Here is an 18,230-nt window from a genome sequence, read left to right on the forward strand (position 1 = left end):
AGAATGAAGTTGTTGAAGAGCAACTGCAGAAACTTGCAGGGATACTGTATATAATGATGAGATAGATGGCTTGCCTCCGCCCTAACAAACATGTAGGCAGGCGCAAGTCAGACAATTGTTATCTCCATAATGCTTCGAAAGGCAGTGGCAATCACTGGGCGCGTTCGTCATTGCAGACGATTTCAAAAGCAAGGCGTGATTGACTAATTTACAAATCACCTTGCATCATAAATAACTATTTAATATTCTTTGTAGATAAGTCATTCGGTCCCAATTCACCCATGATAGATCACAGTTTTGATGCTCTATAACATGTTTCCATCCACAGTTGTATGTATTTTAAAAAATGAAGAAAAGACCGCTCTGATGGAAACAGGTTTCGGTATAATTGTAAAAATGCTACCGATAAATTGCTCGTATGATATGGTGGATCTTGTTGTAAAAATGGCGATTGAAACGCCTTTATGCGCAAATAATGATATAAAAACCATCAAAGTAAACTTGGAAACACGAAGATCCGGTGTGTGGTCCTCCCACTACGACCCAAGAAACCATGCAGTTTATTAGGATAAAATGAAATAATTTATGATGAACTTCAAAGGGTGCTGAATGTGCACGGTGATATTCATACTCCTTTCCAATAAATATTGAGGTTCTGATTCTGGTGAGATGATGATCGATGCTTGACTGCTGTTTACTAAATAAAATAGTATCACTCTTATCCATAATAGTCAAATTATGTAGGCTATTAGCTACATAATTTATTTAATCTGTAGCCTAATCAACTGCATGCTTTCCCAGCGAGTCATAGTTGGAGGACCACACATGTCATCACGTGATTCCAAGTTTACTTCATTAATATTTGTACATAAAAGCGTTTCCACCGACATTTCTCGCACAATTAATTTTACCAACAGAAAAATATCCCATATTTTTTGTCGACATTTGGACAGTTTAACGTCAGTTTCCATCAGGCCTATCATTAGACTTTACTCACATAAAAAAAGTTGTATGGAAACCTTGTTACTGGTGGGAAAATGCGCATATTTTCTTTATGCTGATTTTAGAATATAAACATGAATATCTGTAGTCAATTGGATGGAAACCTAGCCACTGACTAATTGGGCATTGTGGCCTCCAGCCTGTACCACAGGCTGCTGTGCTAATTTTCTCTTTTTTTAAATTCTTTTTTTGATTAACAACAAATCAATACATAAAGCACAAGAGGGAACACAAGCATACATAGATTACAAACAATGGACAATCGAGCTAGGGGGTACAATATCACATTACAATTACACAAGGACCTTAAGGGACGAACGCAATCACTTTTCACCCGGTTTAAACTACTCATACTTTCCCGGTTTAAACTACTCTGAGTAGGAAAAGTGATTGCATTCGTTTTGGAACGGATTTGCCTCCTGGGCGTGAGCCAGGTGCCCACTCTGGCTGACAGCAAAATCGTCTCAAAACAAAAGTGACATAATTAAGCACATTGAGTGATGAGTAGGATTCTGTGTTTTTACATGAAAAAAACGCTTTATCTGCCATCCCAATGAAAAGTAGTTTGAAAATGCAAAATGTATTTTATGTAAAAGAGATGTATGTTTCTGGAAGATACACCATGCTGCCTTGTTGACAATATGACCGAGCGGGCGCAGATTACTGTTTGATTTTAAAAGTGCCCAGTCCCTCCCTTTTTCCGCCACAATGACGTGACAGGCCATTGCCCGGTTCAACCTGGGTCAGAGTAATAGAACTCCCTCAGTGGGAAATATGTACAGGGTTCTTTAATTAACTGTTTGTTGTAATTCATTCAATGAGAAGACGAGTTTTCGTGCACATTTTTCCATTTGAGAAATACTGCACCAAACATCTTAGTTAGATGTACAATTTTGCTTCTCAGACCTCGTCGGCAAAACATCTAAACGAATTACAGATTTCCTGATTTAGTTTAGATTAACTATTTTGAGGAAGCTATGTTGTTGCTATGTCATCGCAAGAGGGACACAGTAATATTGCCACTTAAAAAAAACTTTAAAAAGGACAGCCTTTTGAAAAGCAACGAATCCCTTTGAAAACGGCCTATGTTGCATCGAGTTGAGTCAGAAACAGTTATTCTAGTGTCCAAATTGACTACAACGTGTAAATAAAATCATTTTGGTAATAAAGTCAGTCTCATCTAAAGCAGATTTTGGAACATCTGTGCATCACAACGGATAAATTAAGGTTGGGTTTTGATTTGAAGATGTTAATTTGGCCACTAACATGGCGTGAACAGCTGCAGTGATTGCTCTCTATCCAATAGTATAGACCAGGATTTCCCAAACTCTGTCCCCGGGGTTCCAAGCGTTTTGTTTTTTGCCCTAGCACTACACAGGGAGTATGCGAGGCACAGATGTTGTCCTCGCCTAGCCGAGTTCTACTAAACTCAGCAAAAAAATAAATGTCCACTCACTGTCAAGTGCGTTTATTTTCAGCAAACTTAACATGTGTAAATATTTGTATGAACATAAGATTCAACAACTGAGACATAAACTGAACAAGTTCCACAGACATGTGACGAACAGAAATGGAACAATGTTTCCCTGAACAAAGGGGGGGGGGGGTCAAAAATCAAAAGTAACAGTCAGTATCTGGTGTGGCAACCTGCTGCATTAAGTACTACAGTGCATCTCTTCCTCATGGACTGCACCAGATTTGCCAGTTCTTGCTGTGAGATGTTACTCCACTCTTCCACCAAGACACCTGCAAGTTCCAGGACATTTCTGTGGGGAATGGCCCTCACCCTCCAATCCAACAGGTCCCAGACGTGCTCAATGGGATGGAGATCCGGGCTCTTCGCTGGCCATGGCAGAACACTGACATTCCTGTCTTGCAGGAAATCACGCACAGAATGAGCAGTATGACTGGTCAATCAATCAATCAAATGTATTTATAAAGCCCTTCTTACATCAGCTGATGTCACAAAGAGCTGTAAAGAAACCCAGTCTAAAACCCCAAACAGCAAGCAATGCAGGTGTAGAAGCACAGTGGCTTGGAAAAACTACATAGAAAGGCCAGAAACTAGGAAGAAACCTAGAGAGGAACCAGGCTATGAGGGGTGGCCAGTCCTCTTCTGGCTGTGCCGGGTGGAGATTATAACAGAACATGGCCAAGATGTTCAAATGTTCATAGATGACCAGCAGGGTCAAATAATAATAATCACAGTGGTTGAAGAGGGTGCAACAGGTCAGCACCTCAGGAGTAAAAGTCAGTTGGCTTTTCATAGCCGATCATTCAGAGTATCTCTACCGCTCATGCTGTGTCTAGAGAGTTGAAAACAGTAGGTCTGGGACAGGTAGCATTTCCGGTAAACAGGTCAGGGTTCCATAGCCGCAGGCAGAACAGTTGAAACTGGAGCAGCAGCACGACCAGGTGGACTGGGGACAGCAAGGAGTCATCAGGCCAGGTAGTCCTGAGGCATGGTCCTAGGGCTCAGGTCTTCCGAGAGAGAGAAAGAGAGAGAATTAAAGAGAGCATTCTTAAACTCACACAGGACACCGGGTAAGACAGGAGAAATACTCCAGATATATCAGACTGACCCTAGCCCCCCGGCACATAAACTATTGCAGCATAAATACCGGAGGCTGAGACAGGAAGGTTCATTGTCTGGTGGCATTGTCATGCTGGAGGGTCATGTCAGAATGAGCCTGCAGGAAGGGTACCACATGGGAAGGAGGATATCTTCCCTGTAACGCACAGCGTTGAGATTGCCTGCAATGACAACAAGCTCAGGCCGATGATGCTGTCACACATCGACCCAGACTATGACGGACCCTCCACCTCCAAATTGATCCCGCTTGGTGTAACGCTCCTTCCGTCGATGATGAACGCGAATCCGACCATCACCCCTGGTGAGACAAAACAGTGACTCGTCAGTGAAGAGCACTTTTTGCCAGTCCGGTCTGGTCAAGCGATGGTGGGTTTGTGCCCATAGGCAACGTTGTTGCTGGTGATGTCTGGTGAGAGCTGAGACCAAAGTAACAAAGCCTACCATCAGTAACACACTACGCCGCCAGGGACTCAAATCCTGCAGTGCCAGACGTGTCCCCCTGCTTAAGTCAGTACATGTCCAGGCCCGTCTGACGTTATGCTAGAGAGCATTTGGATGATCCAGAAGAAGATTGGGAGAATGTCATATGGTCAGATGAAACCAAAATAGAACTTTTTGGTAAAAACTCAACTCGTCGTGTTTGGAGTACAAAGTTGCATCCAAAGAACACCATACCTACTGTGAAGCATGGGGGTGGAAACATCATGCTTTGGGGCTGTTTTTCTGCAAAGGGACCAGGACAACTGATCCGTGTAAAGGAAAGAATGAATGAGGCCATGTATCGTGAGATTTTGAGTGAAAACCTCCATCCATCAGCAAGGGCATTGAAGATGAAACGTGGCTGGGTCTTTCAGCATGACAATGATCCCAAACACACCGCCAGGGCAACGAAGGAGTGGCTTCGTAAGAAGCATTTCAAGGTCCTGGAGTGGCCTAGCCAGTCTCCAGATCACAACCCCATAGAAAATCTTTGGAGGGAGTTGAAAGTCTGTGTTGCCCAGCAACAGCCCCAAAACATCACTGCTCTAGAGGAGATCTGCATGGAGGAATGGGCCAAAATACCAGCAACAGTGTGTGAAAACCTTGTGAAGACTTACAGAAAACGTTTGACCTCTGTCATTGCCAACAAAGGGTATATAACAAAGTATTGAGATAAACTTTTGTTATTGACCAAATACTTATTTTCCACCATAATTTGCAAATAAATTCATTAAAAATCATACAATGTGATTTTCTGGATTTTTTTCTCATTTTGTCTGTCATAGTTGAAGTGTACCTATGATGAAAATTACAGGCCTCTCTCATCTTTTTAAGTGGGAGAACATGCACAATTGGTGGCTGACTAAATACTTTTTTCCCCCACTGTATATCAGCATGGGTATTGAAAGATACCAGAGGGTGGATAAGATGTATACATTATTATTTGTCTCTGAACTGTATGTGAACCCCTCTGCAATCTACTGAAACTAACCATTAAAAACTAGGACTTCAACCAAGCTGTCCCTATGCTATTTGCTCTCTTAAACTGCTAGTACAAAGCCTACGTGAAAATTAGGTTTTTCACAAAAGATCATGAAAACAATATAATCAACTGGCCCAAATCCGCTCTACATAATTCAGCAGGGAGGTGTGCAACTGCCACACATTATACCCATTATACCAGTGTAGAAACTACGTTACCTACATAGCTTTTACCAAACCCCTTTCAATTCACGTTCCTTGCAGAAATAACTATTTGCAAACCTTTTAAAAATGTCCAGAAAGACAGTGGTCTTAGAAGGGTATTTATACTTTAAAATACATATTTATGCGACTGGATGTGGATGAAAGAATTCTGTCAGTGTTTTAATATCCTTGTTGAATATTTATTTCTTTACCTCCAACTCTATATATCCAAGTGAGCCAATGAGGACCTTGGGGATCAGATTTACAATTATACCCATTGATCTAACGTATAACAGACACACACTGCTCAAAAGGAGTTGTTTGTGATATCTACACTCAGTTGCCACTTTATTAGGATCACCACCCTATTCACAAAAATACATTGCTCCTACACACACCAAGTCCCATGGTCTTGGCTTGCTAGACAATAAAGCATGCAGAGAAGTATTCAGATAATCTGTTACTGTTTGTTTGAATTTTAGAGTGTGCAAAATGACAGCACAGTCTGTGATGGTCTTTTGTAACTCAGAAAAACAGTTTTTTTTAAATAATTCCAACACTCAACTTGTACTGACTGTAGTAAACTCCAACTGGATTTAAAAACTTGAACAGTCTATCTCCTTACTCAGTTTAATCAACAGTTTTGAATTCACGCTGTTCCAGACGCAAAGGGGGTTGTACCTAATAAAGTGACCAGTGTATCTATAGCCTTTCTAGAATGTGTTCTGGGAATAACAGGGGTATAAAATATTTGGCTGTAAGTGTTGAATCTATTACCTCAGGAAAAAATGCCCGAAAAAGGAAATACTGATACTGGAAAATACATTTTGGGAGGTTTAATGTACTTTGATGTAGGTTTGATATACCTACTGTAGTTATTGTAATTCATGTTACATATATTTCTAAATCCCACATGGTGATCTCATGGAACCTTGTTGTTTTTATGACTTAGCCATTAGGGGAGGTGGTATTTAAATTCTGCTTTAGGCTAACAGGAAACACAGAAAAAAGGAGGGAAATTCTCAGACTTACAGTAGCTTACAACCAGGTTGACTATGTGTTTTCAGGTAAACTTCTGGCTCCAATGGGTTGTGTAAAGCAGAAAAACGATCTTTGGGGAACCGTTTGCTACAGGGCGTGGGAAGGGGGCAAAGCACAGACAGCAAGAGAACAATGTAGCATGCAACTGTGAGGGACAGATTTTGTCTTTGAAGCACAACCATTAGAACTAATGGTTCCAGAAAGTGTCTTTAAATGTGTCAACAATGCATAACAATGTGGTCCTCTTTTGTTTACAGTCTTCAATGCAAATGAAGACTGCTCAATGTGTGCTTTGCATCATTCAGAGAAAAATGATGATAATCTGACCAACTGGGTTTGTCATCATGGTGTAATATAATATTAAGCTATGAAAACTCGTAGTTTCATCCTTCAAGGAATTTAGAAGTAAGAAACTTTGTCTTGAAACTTTTTTAGCAGGGTTATCCTTGTTATTTCTAGGGTTGCACATTTTGGGGAATATTCAGAGGTGGACATTTTCTGTGGGAATTAACAGAAATATATGCAAAATAATATTAATACCATTTAAATGTTTATTTATTTATTTATTTTACCTTTATTTAACCAGGTAGGCAAGTTGAGAACAAGTTCTCATTTACAATTGCGACCTGGCAATGTCAAATGTAATGTCTTTTGCATTGGATATATTTACCATATCATATGGAGACAGAAACAAACATTTTACCTTATCATAAATAGACAATTGCAATTGATTAACTCCTTGCAATAGAAATTTAAAAAATGTAGTTACGAATTGAAGTTTAATTAAATGAGTTGACTCTTCACATGGGATGATTTCACTGAACAACAAAAGAAAGAGAATATTGAATGATCCCAATGACCCATCGCATCTCCCAAAAACGTTGTCAACATACATCTGTAAAATGATAGTCTAAAAGCTAAAGCTTTGGTTGTATTCCTCTCAGGCGTCCATGTCTTCTCCCCGGAAATCCTCAATGTCCACCTCTTGAACATTTCTTTTAAAATGTCACCTTTATTTAACCAGGTACGCTAGTTGAGAACAAGTTCTCATTTACAACTGCGACCTGGCCAAGATAAAGCAAAGCAGTTCGACACATACAACAACACAGAGTTACACATGGAATAAATAAACATAGTCAATAATAAAGTAGAAAAAGTCTATATACAGTGTGTGCTAATGAGGTAAGATAAGGGAGGCAATAAATAGGCCATGGTGGCAAAGTAATTACAATATAGCAATGAAACACTGGAATGGTAGATGTAAAGAAGATGAATGTGCAAGTAGAGATACTGGGGTGCAAAGGAAAAAGATAAATAAATACAGTATGAGGATGAGGGAGTTGGATGGCTTATTTACAGATGGGCTATGTACAGGCGCAGTGATCTGTGAGCTGCTCTGACAGCTGGTGCTTAAAGCTAGTGAGGGAGATATGCGTCTCCAGCTTCAGTGATTTTTGCAGTTCGTTCCAGTCATTGGTAGCAGATAACTGGAAGGAAAGGCGGCCAAAGGAGGAATTGGCTTTGGGGGCGACCAGTGAGCTATAGCTGCTGGAGCGCATGCTACAGGTGGATGCTGCTATGGTGACAGCCCCATCAAGGATCCTCTTGATGGGGCTGTCCATATCGGCAGACTGTGATATGGCCATTTCTTGGAGAGACCCCTTCCCCTCCAGGAGACTGTCAAACATGATGACAACACCACCCCTACAGGTGTTGCTGGGCAGCTTCAATGTGGTGCTCTTATTCTTCTCACTTTGTTTGTGAGGTAGATTGCTGCTATAACTTGATGACTCTTCACATACCTAACCATTTCATTGTCTGTCTTGTAGAGTGTATCCATTGTTTTCAGTGCCATGATGTCCTTGAGGAACAGATTCAATGCATGAGCAGCACAGCCAATGGTTGTGATGTGAGGGTAGGACTCCTCCACTTTAGACCAAGCAGCCTTCATGTTCGCAGCATTGTCTGGTCACCAGTGCAAATACCTTCTGTGGTCCAAGGTCATTGATGACGGTCTTCAGCTCATCTGCAATGTAGAGACCGGTGTGTCTGCGCGCTCTTGTAGAATACTGGTTGAGGGGTGGAGATTGTAGTTAATTATTCCTTGCCCACAAACATTAGACCACCCATCAGAGATGATTGCAATACAGTCTGCTTTCTCTATGATTTGCTTGACCTTCACTTGAACTCTGTTGAACTCTGCAAATTAGTAGATAAAGCATGTCTGGTTGGAGGGGTGTATGCTGGGCGAAGAACATTCAGAAATCTCTTCCAATACACATTGCCTGTGAGCATCAGAGGTGAACCAGTTGCATACACAGCTCGAGCAAGACATTCATCAGCATTTCACTGACTACGTTCCTCCATTGAGTAAAAAAAAAATGTTTGATTCCAGGAGGACCATGAGCTGTTGCTATCGATAAGGTGTCTGATTCATAATTTTCACCTTGAATAGAAGTAGAGGGACTTTTGTCAGAGGTTGCTTGTTGTGAGCGCTGAGGGAACTTTATGCACATGGCCAGATGATTCTGCATCTTTGTTGTATTCTTCACATATGATTTGGCACAGTACTTGCAAATGTACACAGCTTTTCCATCTACATTAGCTGCAGTGAAATGTCTCCACACATCAGATAGTGCCCATGGCATTTTCCTGTGAAGATCAGAAAAAAGGGAGCTAATTAAAAAATTTAAAAATACAATTCCATGTACAGATAAATAGTTCAGCAGTTAGATTAAACAACTTCGTAAGATAAATGTTTTAAAATGAAACATGTATGGAAACAGGTGAATTAACACTCCTCAGTTAGCAGGCTCAAGCAAGCTAAACCCCACATGGTAGCAAAAACGAACTAGCAGAAACTGTTAACAAGTTAGAAATTATTTAAACACACATTGCTGTAGGCTACTATTTACTAGTTAACAAAAAATCATGTATGTCATATAAAATATATTCACCCCACCCGGTATTGTAATCAAAACTTACCAGAAAGAATCTAGTGCTTGGCTCAGACAGTGTAGTAGTCTGGGCTCAATAGCATCTCATTAGTGTGCAAGATCTTGAGAATCATCTGTACATGAGATGGAAGAGTGCACTGCACATTTGATGGAAGAATACACTGTGCATGCAGAGGGTGGCAATTCCATTTAATTAGGGATTGTTTAACCAAAAGATGCCACAAGACCTGGAATTGCCTTATGTGTATCCCACAAAAAAGGTTAACTTTTATAAGCAAACTTTTTTGATGAATTTAAGCAAAATTCCCGGTCTTAACTTCCCATGGAACATTTCCGTCCCCTTTGCAACCCGTTAATGCTCTAATGTTCTATTACCATTACTATATTTCATTACTCTACTATGAGAGATACTAGATACATACTATGGCAGCAATTCATTGTAATAGGTAGACACGTATCTGGCACAAGTGACAATTAAACTGATTTGGATGTCAAAGACTGCCATTATTATCATTTTTGATATTACAACATTGATGTGTGATACCTTTTTTATCAACACATACGTTTTTTGCAAATGTATGTCTTTATTACTATATGATTTATATTGCCTGAATACTCAACGATGATTAACACCACAGTTGTGTGTGCTGCTGTCAGGGTTGTGGTCAAATGCATGTCATTTAAAGTAAATTTGGCAATTGAACAAAAATCTAATTCAATTTGAAAATGTTCCTAATTGTAAAAGCATCTAACAGAATTTGGGTAATTCCAGAACTGTAATTTACATGTAAATAAACATAACCCTGTTTTATGTTTTTAATACTGCAGATAGAATGCTCTGTGGGCCAGAGATGGTACCAATCAGCTTGTCTGGGGATGACAAAGAAGGACTTCAACAAAGCCAAAATAGAAAATGATTGGAAGGGGCCTCTTTACTGTTAAATTAGAGATGTATAAATAAATGACTGTTGTGCCTACTTTAAAATGTGAACTGTTACAAACATTGATTTGGCATAAAATGTAAGATTGTAAACATTGTACAACTTTATGCAAATATTGTCTAACTTCACATAGAACAAATTGTACTTGAAATTAACATTTCTATAAAGTTATTGCAAATAAATGCATATTTTCACTTTTTTCTGAGACAATCACTGATTTAGATTTCATCTTTAAATGCAATATGAGATTTTGTATTTCTATCAAATCAAAACTGGAATTTCTACTCAAAGCAAAGTTTAAGAATGTTAGACATTCAGACTAAATCATATCTAGCTTGATGATTCTGTGACAAACGGTGAATTAGTTATTGATTTTTATATTCTTAAATGGCTTTTGGCAAAAGTCTGTTGAATGTTTGAATATAAAACCAACTATACCCCGGTCTCACAAGGTCAACTTCTGCCGGTGACTATTAGTGACCAATAGTGGGTCAGCTCCTCACACAGTGCATGCTCGCTCCATGAAATATCTTCTTCAAAATGGCCTCCCGCAATAAATGGCTCCATTTTGGGGATGAGAGGTTCTGGAAAGGTCTACCCTCCATCCAGTCCGATAACAAACCACATCGACCACTACTGTAGTCTCAGCAGCTAAAGTATAATCAATGTGGCATTATGACCGTCATTCACAATAAAGAATCATAGCAAATAGAAAATGGGACTGCAAGCTGGTGGTGGATGTGGTCATTTGTGTTAAAGTGGCAATATGTAACTTTTGGGTGGCCTGACCAAATTCAAAGAAATGTGAGTTGTAGAAAAACATGTAGAGGTTTTATTCTACTTGAAAGCAAGTCTAAGAAGCTGTAGATATGTTCCATGTGTGCTATTTCTATGCTTCCCGTTCTTAAGTTGCGTCTTACTTTCAATTTTGTACACTAGCTTCATACAACTGAAACAATTTTTTGCTTATGGAAAATATTTCACAGCGATTTAGAAGGTACAATATTTATCTACAGTATATTAACTTGTTTTTCCACTAACTGAAATTAAGCAAACTATTAGGGTTTTAGCAACCAGGAAATGCAGAGCGATTTGTGCATAGTGCAACTAAGTTATGAATCATTTCATCTTACAAAAATGTTTAGTTAATTTGGTCTTTCAGCCAATGATCTGTAACTTCTAACACTTTTTAAAATATATATTTTTTATAAATCTAATCATTAGAAAAATCCCTTAATTTAACCTATTTAACTTGGCAAGTCAGTTAAGAACAAATTCTTATTTACAATGATGGCCTACATGGTATTTCTAAAATTGTATTTCCATGTCTAGTCCTCAATTCCAAATCGAGGCAGTTACACAGAACATTGTTTATTTATAATTTACAACATTGCAAATTCAACTTAAAAAAACTGTTTTCCAGCAAGCCTAAAACAATGAGATGTGGGGGTGGATGTCCTCAGTATTTGCAATGTACTCAAAGTGGAGTCTATCATACGAAGAAGGAGAAAGCAACAGAAAGCATGAAACTTGCAGAAGCCCAAGTAATGGTCCAGAGTATTGCACCTAGTGTCCATATCTGTAAGGGAGGGAAAGGGAGTGTTAGTTATTAACTGTTTGACATACACAACTCATCTACAATGAATAATGCATTATCACCAGTAACATGGACACATGGCTGTTGTTTTTAATCATCCATCTATTTCCCCAAAAGGCAAGCATACTGCAGCTCTGATAGCATTTTCACTAGGACCATGGAGTAGTGTTTTGAATAAGTGTTATGAATCAAATTGACACTCACTTCTGAAACTCCCACTCCCTGTTGTCTAGGGGGCACACCTGCCTGGTCTTCAACCAACGAGAGATACAGTGGAAATGGAATGCATGCTGGGAGAGAAGATATTATTAACAGAACAGCAAACCAAGACAACAGTTGTGTTTGAATACACATACTGTACACCACATACTTAATGAGTACATACACTATTAGTTCATTTTTGTAAACTGTAAACAAACGGTATTCTTTCAGTTGAGCGTACTCGCGCTTCGCCTGTCTACTCAGAAGTTGATGCAGTTGCTACGCCACCTCTCGCTAGCTTGTTAGCATAACAAATGACTAGCTTGACATTTTACAATTTCATGTGTGTTCGTGAATTCAAATCTGGAGTGCCAGAGTGCGCTCTGGGTGTTCGAAAAATCAGAGCGTTGTCAGATTGTCCGCTCATAAATTCAGAGCTTTTCGCTCTCGGAGCGTGTCACTGGACGCTCTGGCAGAGGAATAGGGTTGAGCCGAGCCCTCTGACCTCACAACGGCAGTCAAGCACACAAACTGATTGGAAAACGGTGGCTAGCTTGTGAGCCATTTCCAGACACAAATGAGAACACCTCACTGACCATGTTACTCGGCATAGCAGAGCTGGTTAGGCTGTTTTCATGTTACCAGGGCGTTGGTGACTAAATGTGCTGCTGGCAACAAGCTAGCTTTTTTCCCCCGGACGTTTACTGACACTGGCCATATATTCACCAGGTGTTGAGCATTTGTAAATTCATCAGTTATTCTGCGCTCTGGCACACTCAGAGTGCTCTGAAATAAGGGAAGATAGCCAGAATTAACCATGTCCATTGAGAACGCACAACGACTATAACACTTAGCTAAGAATTACGTGAATAATCAAGTCAAACATTGTGTAGTTCGTTAGATTATAGTTAATATACTGCTTGGCAAGATCGATGTATTAGTAGCCAACTAGCTAACATACCATTACATACTGCTGTAATGCTGTGCCTAAGTATAGTGTAGCTAAAAAATTGTCATCCAACATTTTTTTATTTCACCATTATTTAACCAACTGCCCTGCCAAGATAAAGCAAAGCAGTGTGACAAAAAACAGAGTTACACATGGGATAAACAAAAGTACAGTCAATAACAGAAAAAGTCTATATACAGTGTGTGCAAATGGAGTAAGGAGGTAAGGCAAAAAAATAGACCATAGCAGCGAAGTAATTATAAATGAGCAAATTAACACTGGAGTGATAGATGCGCAAGTAGAAATACTATTGTGCAAAAGAGCAAAGAAAGTAAATAAAAACAATATGGGGATGAGGTAGGTAGTTGGATTGGCTATTTACAGATGGGCTGTGGACAGCTGCAGAGATCGTTGAGCTGCTCAGATAGCTGATGTTTAAAGTTAGTGAGTGAGATATAAAAGTCTCCAACTACAGCAATTTTTGCAATTCATTCCAGTCATTGGCAGCAAAGAACTGTATGGAAAGGCAGCCAAAGGAGGTGATGGCTTTGGGGATGACCAGTAAGATATACCTGCTGGAGCGTGAGCTACAGGTGGGTGTTGTTATCGTGACCAGTGAGCTGAGATAAGGCAGGGCTTTACCTAGCAAAGACTTATAGATTACCCGGAGCCAGTGGGTCTGGTGACAAATATGTAATGACGGCCAGCCAACGAGAGCAAACAGGTCGCAGTGGTGGGTGGTATATGGGGCTGTGGTGACAAAACGGACGGCACTGTGATAGACTTGCTGAGTAGAGTGTTGGAGGCTATTTTGTAAATGACATCCCCGAAGTCGAGGATCAGTAGGATAGTCAGTTTTACGAGAATATGTTGGCAGCGTGAGTGAAGGAGGCTTTGTTGCGAAATAGGAACATGTAACGTAACTTTTTTGAAAAGTCATGACTTTACTACATTGCTCAACATTTGTAATAATTAGTTAAAGCAAGGAATTTGTATATACGCTCTCGGACTTCGGCTGCATATTTTCCTGCCATTTTCTTCAAATCTGAAAACACTGTGAGGCCACGCCCATTTTCTGAAGAATTGCCTTATGGGCCAAAAAAAAGTGTCCACTGAGTGTCCACTGCTTGTATAATTTGTATTTTTGCAAATGTAGTACGACATCCAGGAATTATATCCATACTATGACCAATAAGCATACTACATACTCAATTTATGTCACCAATAGTATGATTAGTGGGTTAGTATGAGGATTCAAACACAGCTCAAAACATACATTCAAATTCTATACTTTTAGGGTAGTTCAATATAATGCAGATTAGTTTAGATCATGCGGTTGTTCTTTCAATACTCTCAAACTGAACTTCACAATCTAACTGATCAGGATGTATGAAAAATATACAAAAGCAAATAAGTCTGACTCACATTGCAGACTCCCCAGGCTACGGTGCACTCCTCTGATGTGGCAGAGGCCTGGTTAGCCTGGCACTCTATGCCTATGGAGGACAAGAGAAATGTGTAACACACACCTTTTATTAACCCAGTAGTCAAATAATGTTAATACTCACAGAGATCCATAATGTGATTCCTACAGATGGCACAGTTGTCCACCACAATGTCCCAGGCCCAAAGTGCCACTGCATTCCACTGTAAAGAAGAGTCACATGAAATTATGATCATAATCACTGACAGTTAGTATTTGCTTGATATTGATGTTGTTTCAAATATGTCTTAAAAAAGGAGCATATTGTTATTCACAATTTATTCATGTTAATCTGGCGTCAGGAGACATTTTGTCATCCAAATCACTATTGCATTTGATCAGACAAGTTAAGCCTATTTTACTATCCACATTGATCACAAACAATGCCAGGGTGAAAATGTTAGTCTTTGATTCATAATTTTTCACTCATTCAGTGTCAATAAATAGACAACCTCACAAGTGCAACTGGGCCCTGTCATTTTAGCAAGCTAACTAGGAAGCTAACGTTAACTTTAGCTAGTTGAGCAAATTAGCTACTCATTAATTTCGTATAATGTCAATGCATCTAAAGCTGAACTTAGTAGTGGTTGGCTAGCTACTATTAACACAAAGTGAGATTAGTTAACTAATTAGGTAGCGATCAGCCCTACAAGTGAAACGCAAACTCACTCCCCAAAATTAGATACAGCCAAACAGGGACTGTCTAGTTTCAGCTAGCTCGCGAGCTAGCTAGCAAGTTATGCTAACTAATCGCGCGGAGATTGTACCCAAACCCGTATTAACCCTATGATAATATCGAACCTTACAGTATGTCTAAAATTTTTCTATGATTTATTTGAAAAATAAATACCTTCTTCACTTCAAAACGTTTCTTGCTTGCTCCACTATTCGTGGCGCTTGGGGTATCAACATCCATCGCTGCCGCCATGTTGACAATCGAACTTTCGTGTGAATAGATATATTAGAGAAAGAAGGAGATAGACATCCCATTGGTATATGACTAGATGACGTAACGCCCCACCCAGCAGAATGTCGACCAATCGTGCTGACGTTGTCATGCTGCGTCACACAGTTGCTAAATTAATCGTCACGTATCCCTTCTCTAAATCGGGGTACCCGGAACCTTTGTAGAGCTACGAATTTCCGACCTGAAGATCCCTGACGTCATGATTTGGCTTTGTATTTTTCCAAGTTCCAGTTGTTTTGAACATGGCATGGCATCTTCAGGTCGGAAAATTGGAGCTCTAGAAAGAGGCACGAGTGGAATTCCGAGTTGGATTACCATTTGAAATAGATTTTTCCCAGTCTGAGTTCATTTTTTCAGAGTTCCCAATTGTTTTAAATGCGCTGAATTCTGAGATTACCGAGTTCCAATTGTTTTGAACGGGGCAAGAGGCCCGAGTTCCCGAGTTGGAATGCCTTGTTCAAAACAAATGGGAACCAGAAACATCTGACTTGCGACTTCAGTGCGTTCAAGACAACTGGGAACTCGGAAAAAACGAACTCCAACTATGGAAAATTGTTCTGAAGGGTCATCCAACTCTGCATTCCAAGTCCCTTTGCAAGATGGTGCCGAGAGAGATGGTCGCCTCGCTTCAGGTTCTTAGAAAACTATGCAGTTATTCGTTTTTTTATGTACTATTTCTTACATTGTTAGCCCAGAAAATCTAGGGTGTTATTACATACAGCTGGGAAGAACTATTGGATATAAAAGTGATGTCAATTTACCATCATTACGACCAGGAATACGTCATTCCCGAAAAGGATCCTTTGTTCGGGCCTCCACTCTGGACATGCAATCTTATCCCAGAGGCCGACCCAAAACAACGCAGTAGCCGCAGGAGAGGCAAACGGAGCGGCCTACTGGTCAGACTCAGAAGGCCTACTGGTCAGACTCACCAATGTCCAATCTCTAGATAACAAACTGAATGAAATTAGGGCACGAGTTCCCATGCCATCAGAGATTGTAACCTTCTCTGTTTCACAGAAACATGGCTCACTCTGGATATATTGTCAGAGTCAGTACAGCCACCCGGTTCCTTCATGCAATCGCGCCGACAGAAACAAACATATCTCTGGTAAGAAGAAGGGCGGGGGTGTAAGCCTTATGATTAATGACTCATGGTGTAATCACAACAACATTACAGGAACTCAATTCCTTTTGTTCACCTGACCTATAATTCCTTACAATCAAATGCCCGACCGCATTATCTTCCAAGAGAATTCTCTTTGATTATAGTCACAGCCATGTATAATATCCCCCCCAAGCAGATACCTCGACGGCCCTGAAACAACTTCACTGGACTCTTTGTAAACTGGAAACCATACATCCTGAGGCTGCATTTATTGTAGCTGGGGATTTTAACAAAGCAAACCTAAGATCAATTCTCCCGAAATTATATCAGCATATCGAATGCGCGAGGAAATCAAACAAGCAAAACGTCAGTAAAAGAGACAAAGTAGAGTCGTAATTCAACGGCTCAAACACTAGATGTATGTGGCAGGGTCTAAAGTCAATCACGGATTACAAAAAGAAAACCAGCCCGTTGCGGAAATCGACGTCTTACTCTGTTATGGGATTTTATGAATAATGACTAAATGATGTATACATTTAACGCAGGATTATAACTAACAGAATTCTATGCTGTTTAATGAAGAATGTTTGTACGTAGGCAAAGAGGAAGTGTTAGACAACTTGTGACAACAGTGAAACTAACAACAGGAAAGATGTCTGGTCCCCAACCAGGGAGGGGAGAAATCGTTGGCCTTGCAGTAGATTGTGTAACATGTGGTAGCATATGATAAGCAATATGTATGTGTTGGAATGGAATTAAAAAGCAGCTTTGTCATTGTCTGAGAGAAGGAGGGACATTTATGATGAAATGAGAGGTATGATGATGGTGATGCTAGTCGGCGTGCGGGTGCAGGCAGCGAACGGTTGAAAAGCATGCACTTGGTTTTACTAGCGTTTAAGAGCAGGTGGAGGCCACGGAAGGAGTGTTGTATGGCATTGAAGCTCGTTTGGAGGTTAGATAGCACAGTGTCCAAGGAAGGGCCAGAAGTATACAGAATGGTGTCGTCTGCGTAGAGGTGGATCAGGGAATCGCCCGCAGCAAGAGCAACATCCTTGATATATACAGAGAAAAGAGTCGGCCCGAGAATTGAACCCTGTGGTACCCCCATAGAGACTGCCAGAGGACCGGACAACATGCCCACACAACATGTCCCCTCAATATGGAGAACCACCATCAGAACATTAAACATGCAATAAAGGGACTTTGGAACAATGGTTTCCGTCAGCCACAATGGTGGTCATGACGATAGATGGAATATGAAAATGTATGTCATTTTTGTTTTGTTATTAAAGGTTAATAGATGACGTTATTACGAAAACATTGTAACGTTAAGAGTTTTCCTAGTATATGTTTGATGTTTATACATTGTACGTTGTATGGAAAATGTACAAATCAAAGAGAATGTTTTGGTAAAGATGAAATGTGAAGTTAGTTGTCTAAAATTGGATTTGAGTAAAATCTAGACCTTGCCCTTATCTTGGTACGCCCAGAGAATTGCCCTAAAGACGGTTACGCCCACTTCTGACCCGAGGGTATAAAACCTGTGAGTGAAGAATTAACAGATCAGACTAAGTGACCCAAGCTGCAGCCGAGGTCTAAAAAAGTAAACGAACCCAAAACGCAACACAAGTTTGAAGACAAAGAAATATTTTTCTACCCAAGCTACGGATGAGTAGCTGTGTCTAAGCGGGTGAATTCAAGTCGGACCACCTAGCCTCCACTCCCC

General features: G+C 40.1%; 1 protein-coding gene across 1 annotated transcript; it reads right to left on the reverse strand.

Moving 5' to 3' along the window:
* Positions 1 to 11,554: 11,554 nt before the first annotated feature.
* LOC112226161 (RING-box protein 1) lies at positions 11,555 to 15,438 on the reverse strand. The gene is made up of 5 exons (XM_024390458.2): positions 15,280 to 15,438; positions 14,515 to 14,593; positions 14,372 to 14,442; positions 12,001 to 12,086; positions 11,555 to 11,778 (listed from the first exon to the last, which is right to left on the reverse strand). Exons 1-5 carry the CDS (start codon positions 15,355 to 15,357, stop codon positions 11,766 to 11,768), a joined length of 327 nt encoding a protein of 108 aa, XP_024246226.1. The 5' UTR covers positions 15,358 to 15,438; the 3' UTR covers positions 11,555 to 11,765.
* Between the last annotated feature and the right edge of the window lie 2,792 nt (positions 15,439 to 18,230).

The sequence above is a fragment of the Oncorhynchus tshawytscha genome, linkage group LG27 (assembly GCF_018296145.1).
Source record: "Oncorhynchus tshawytscha isolate Ot180627B linkage group LG27, Otsh_v2.0, whole genome shotgun sequence".
Lineage (NCBI taxonomy): Eukaryota > Metazoa > Chordata > Actinopteri > Salmoniformes > Salmonidae > Oncorhynchus > Oncorhynchus tshawytscha.

Bases quoted from the DNA above. Each gene is read 5' to 3' on its own strand.
- LOC112226161 (XM_024390458.2), bottom strand. From the start codon at position 15,357: ATGGCGGCAGCGATGGATGTTGATACCCCAAGCGCCACGAATAGTGGA. The intron at 14,594-15,279 runs GTATTTATTTTT...TCTTCTTTACAG, and splicing joins AACGTTTTGAAGTGAAGAAG to TGGAATGCAGTGGCACTTTG. The intron at 14,443-14,514 runs GTGAGTATTAAC...TGTCCTCCATAG, and splicing joins GAATCACATTATGGATCTCT to GCATAGAGTGCCAGGCTAAC.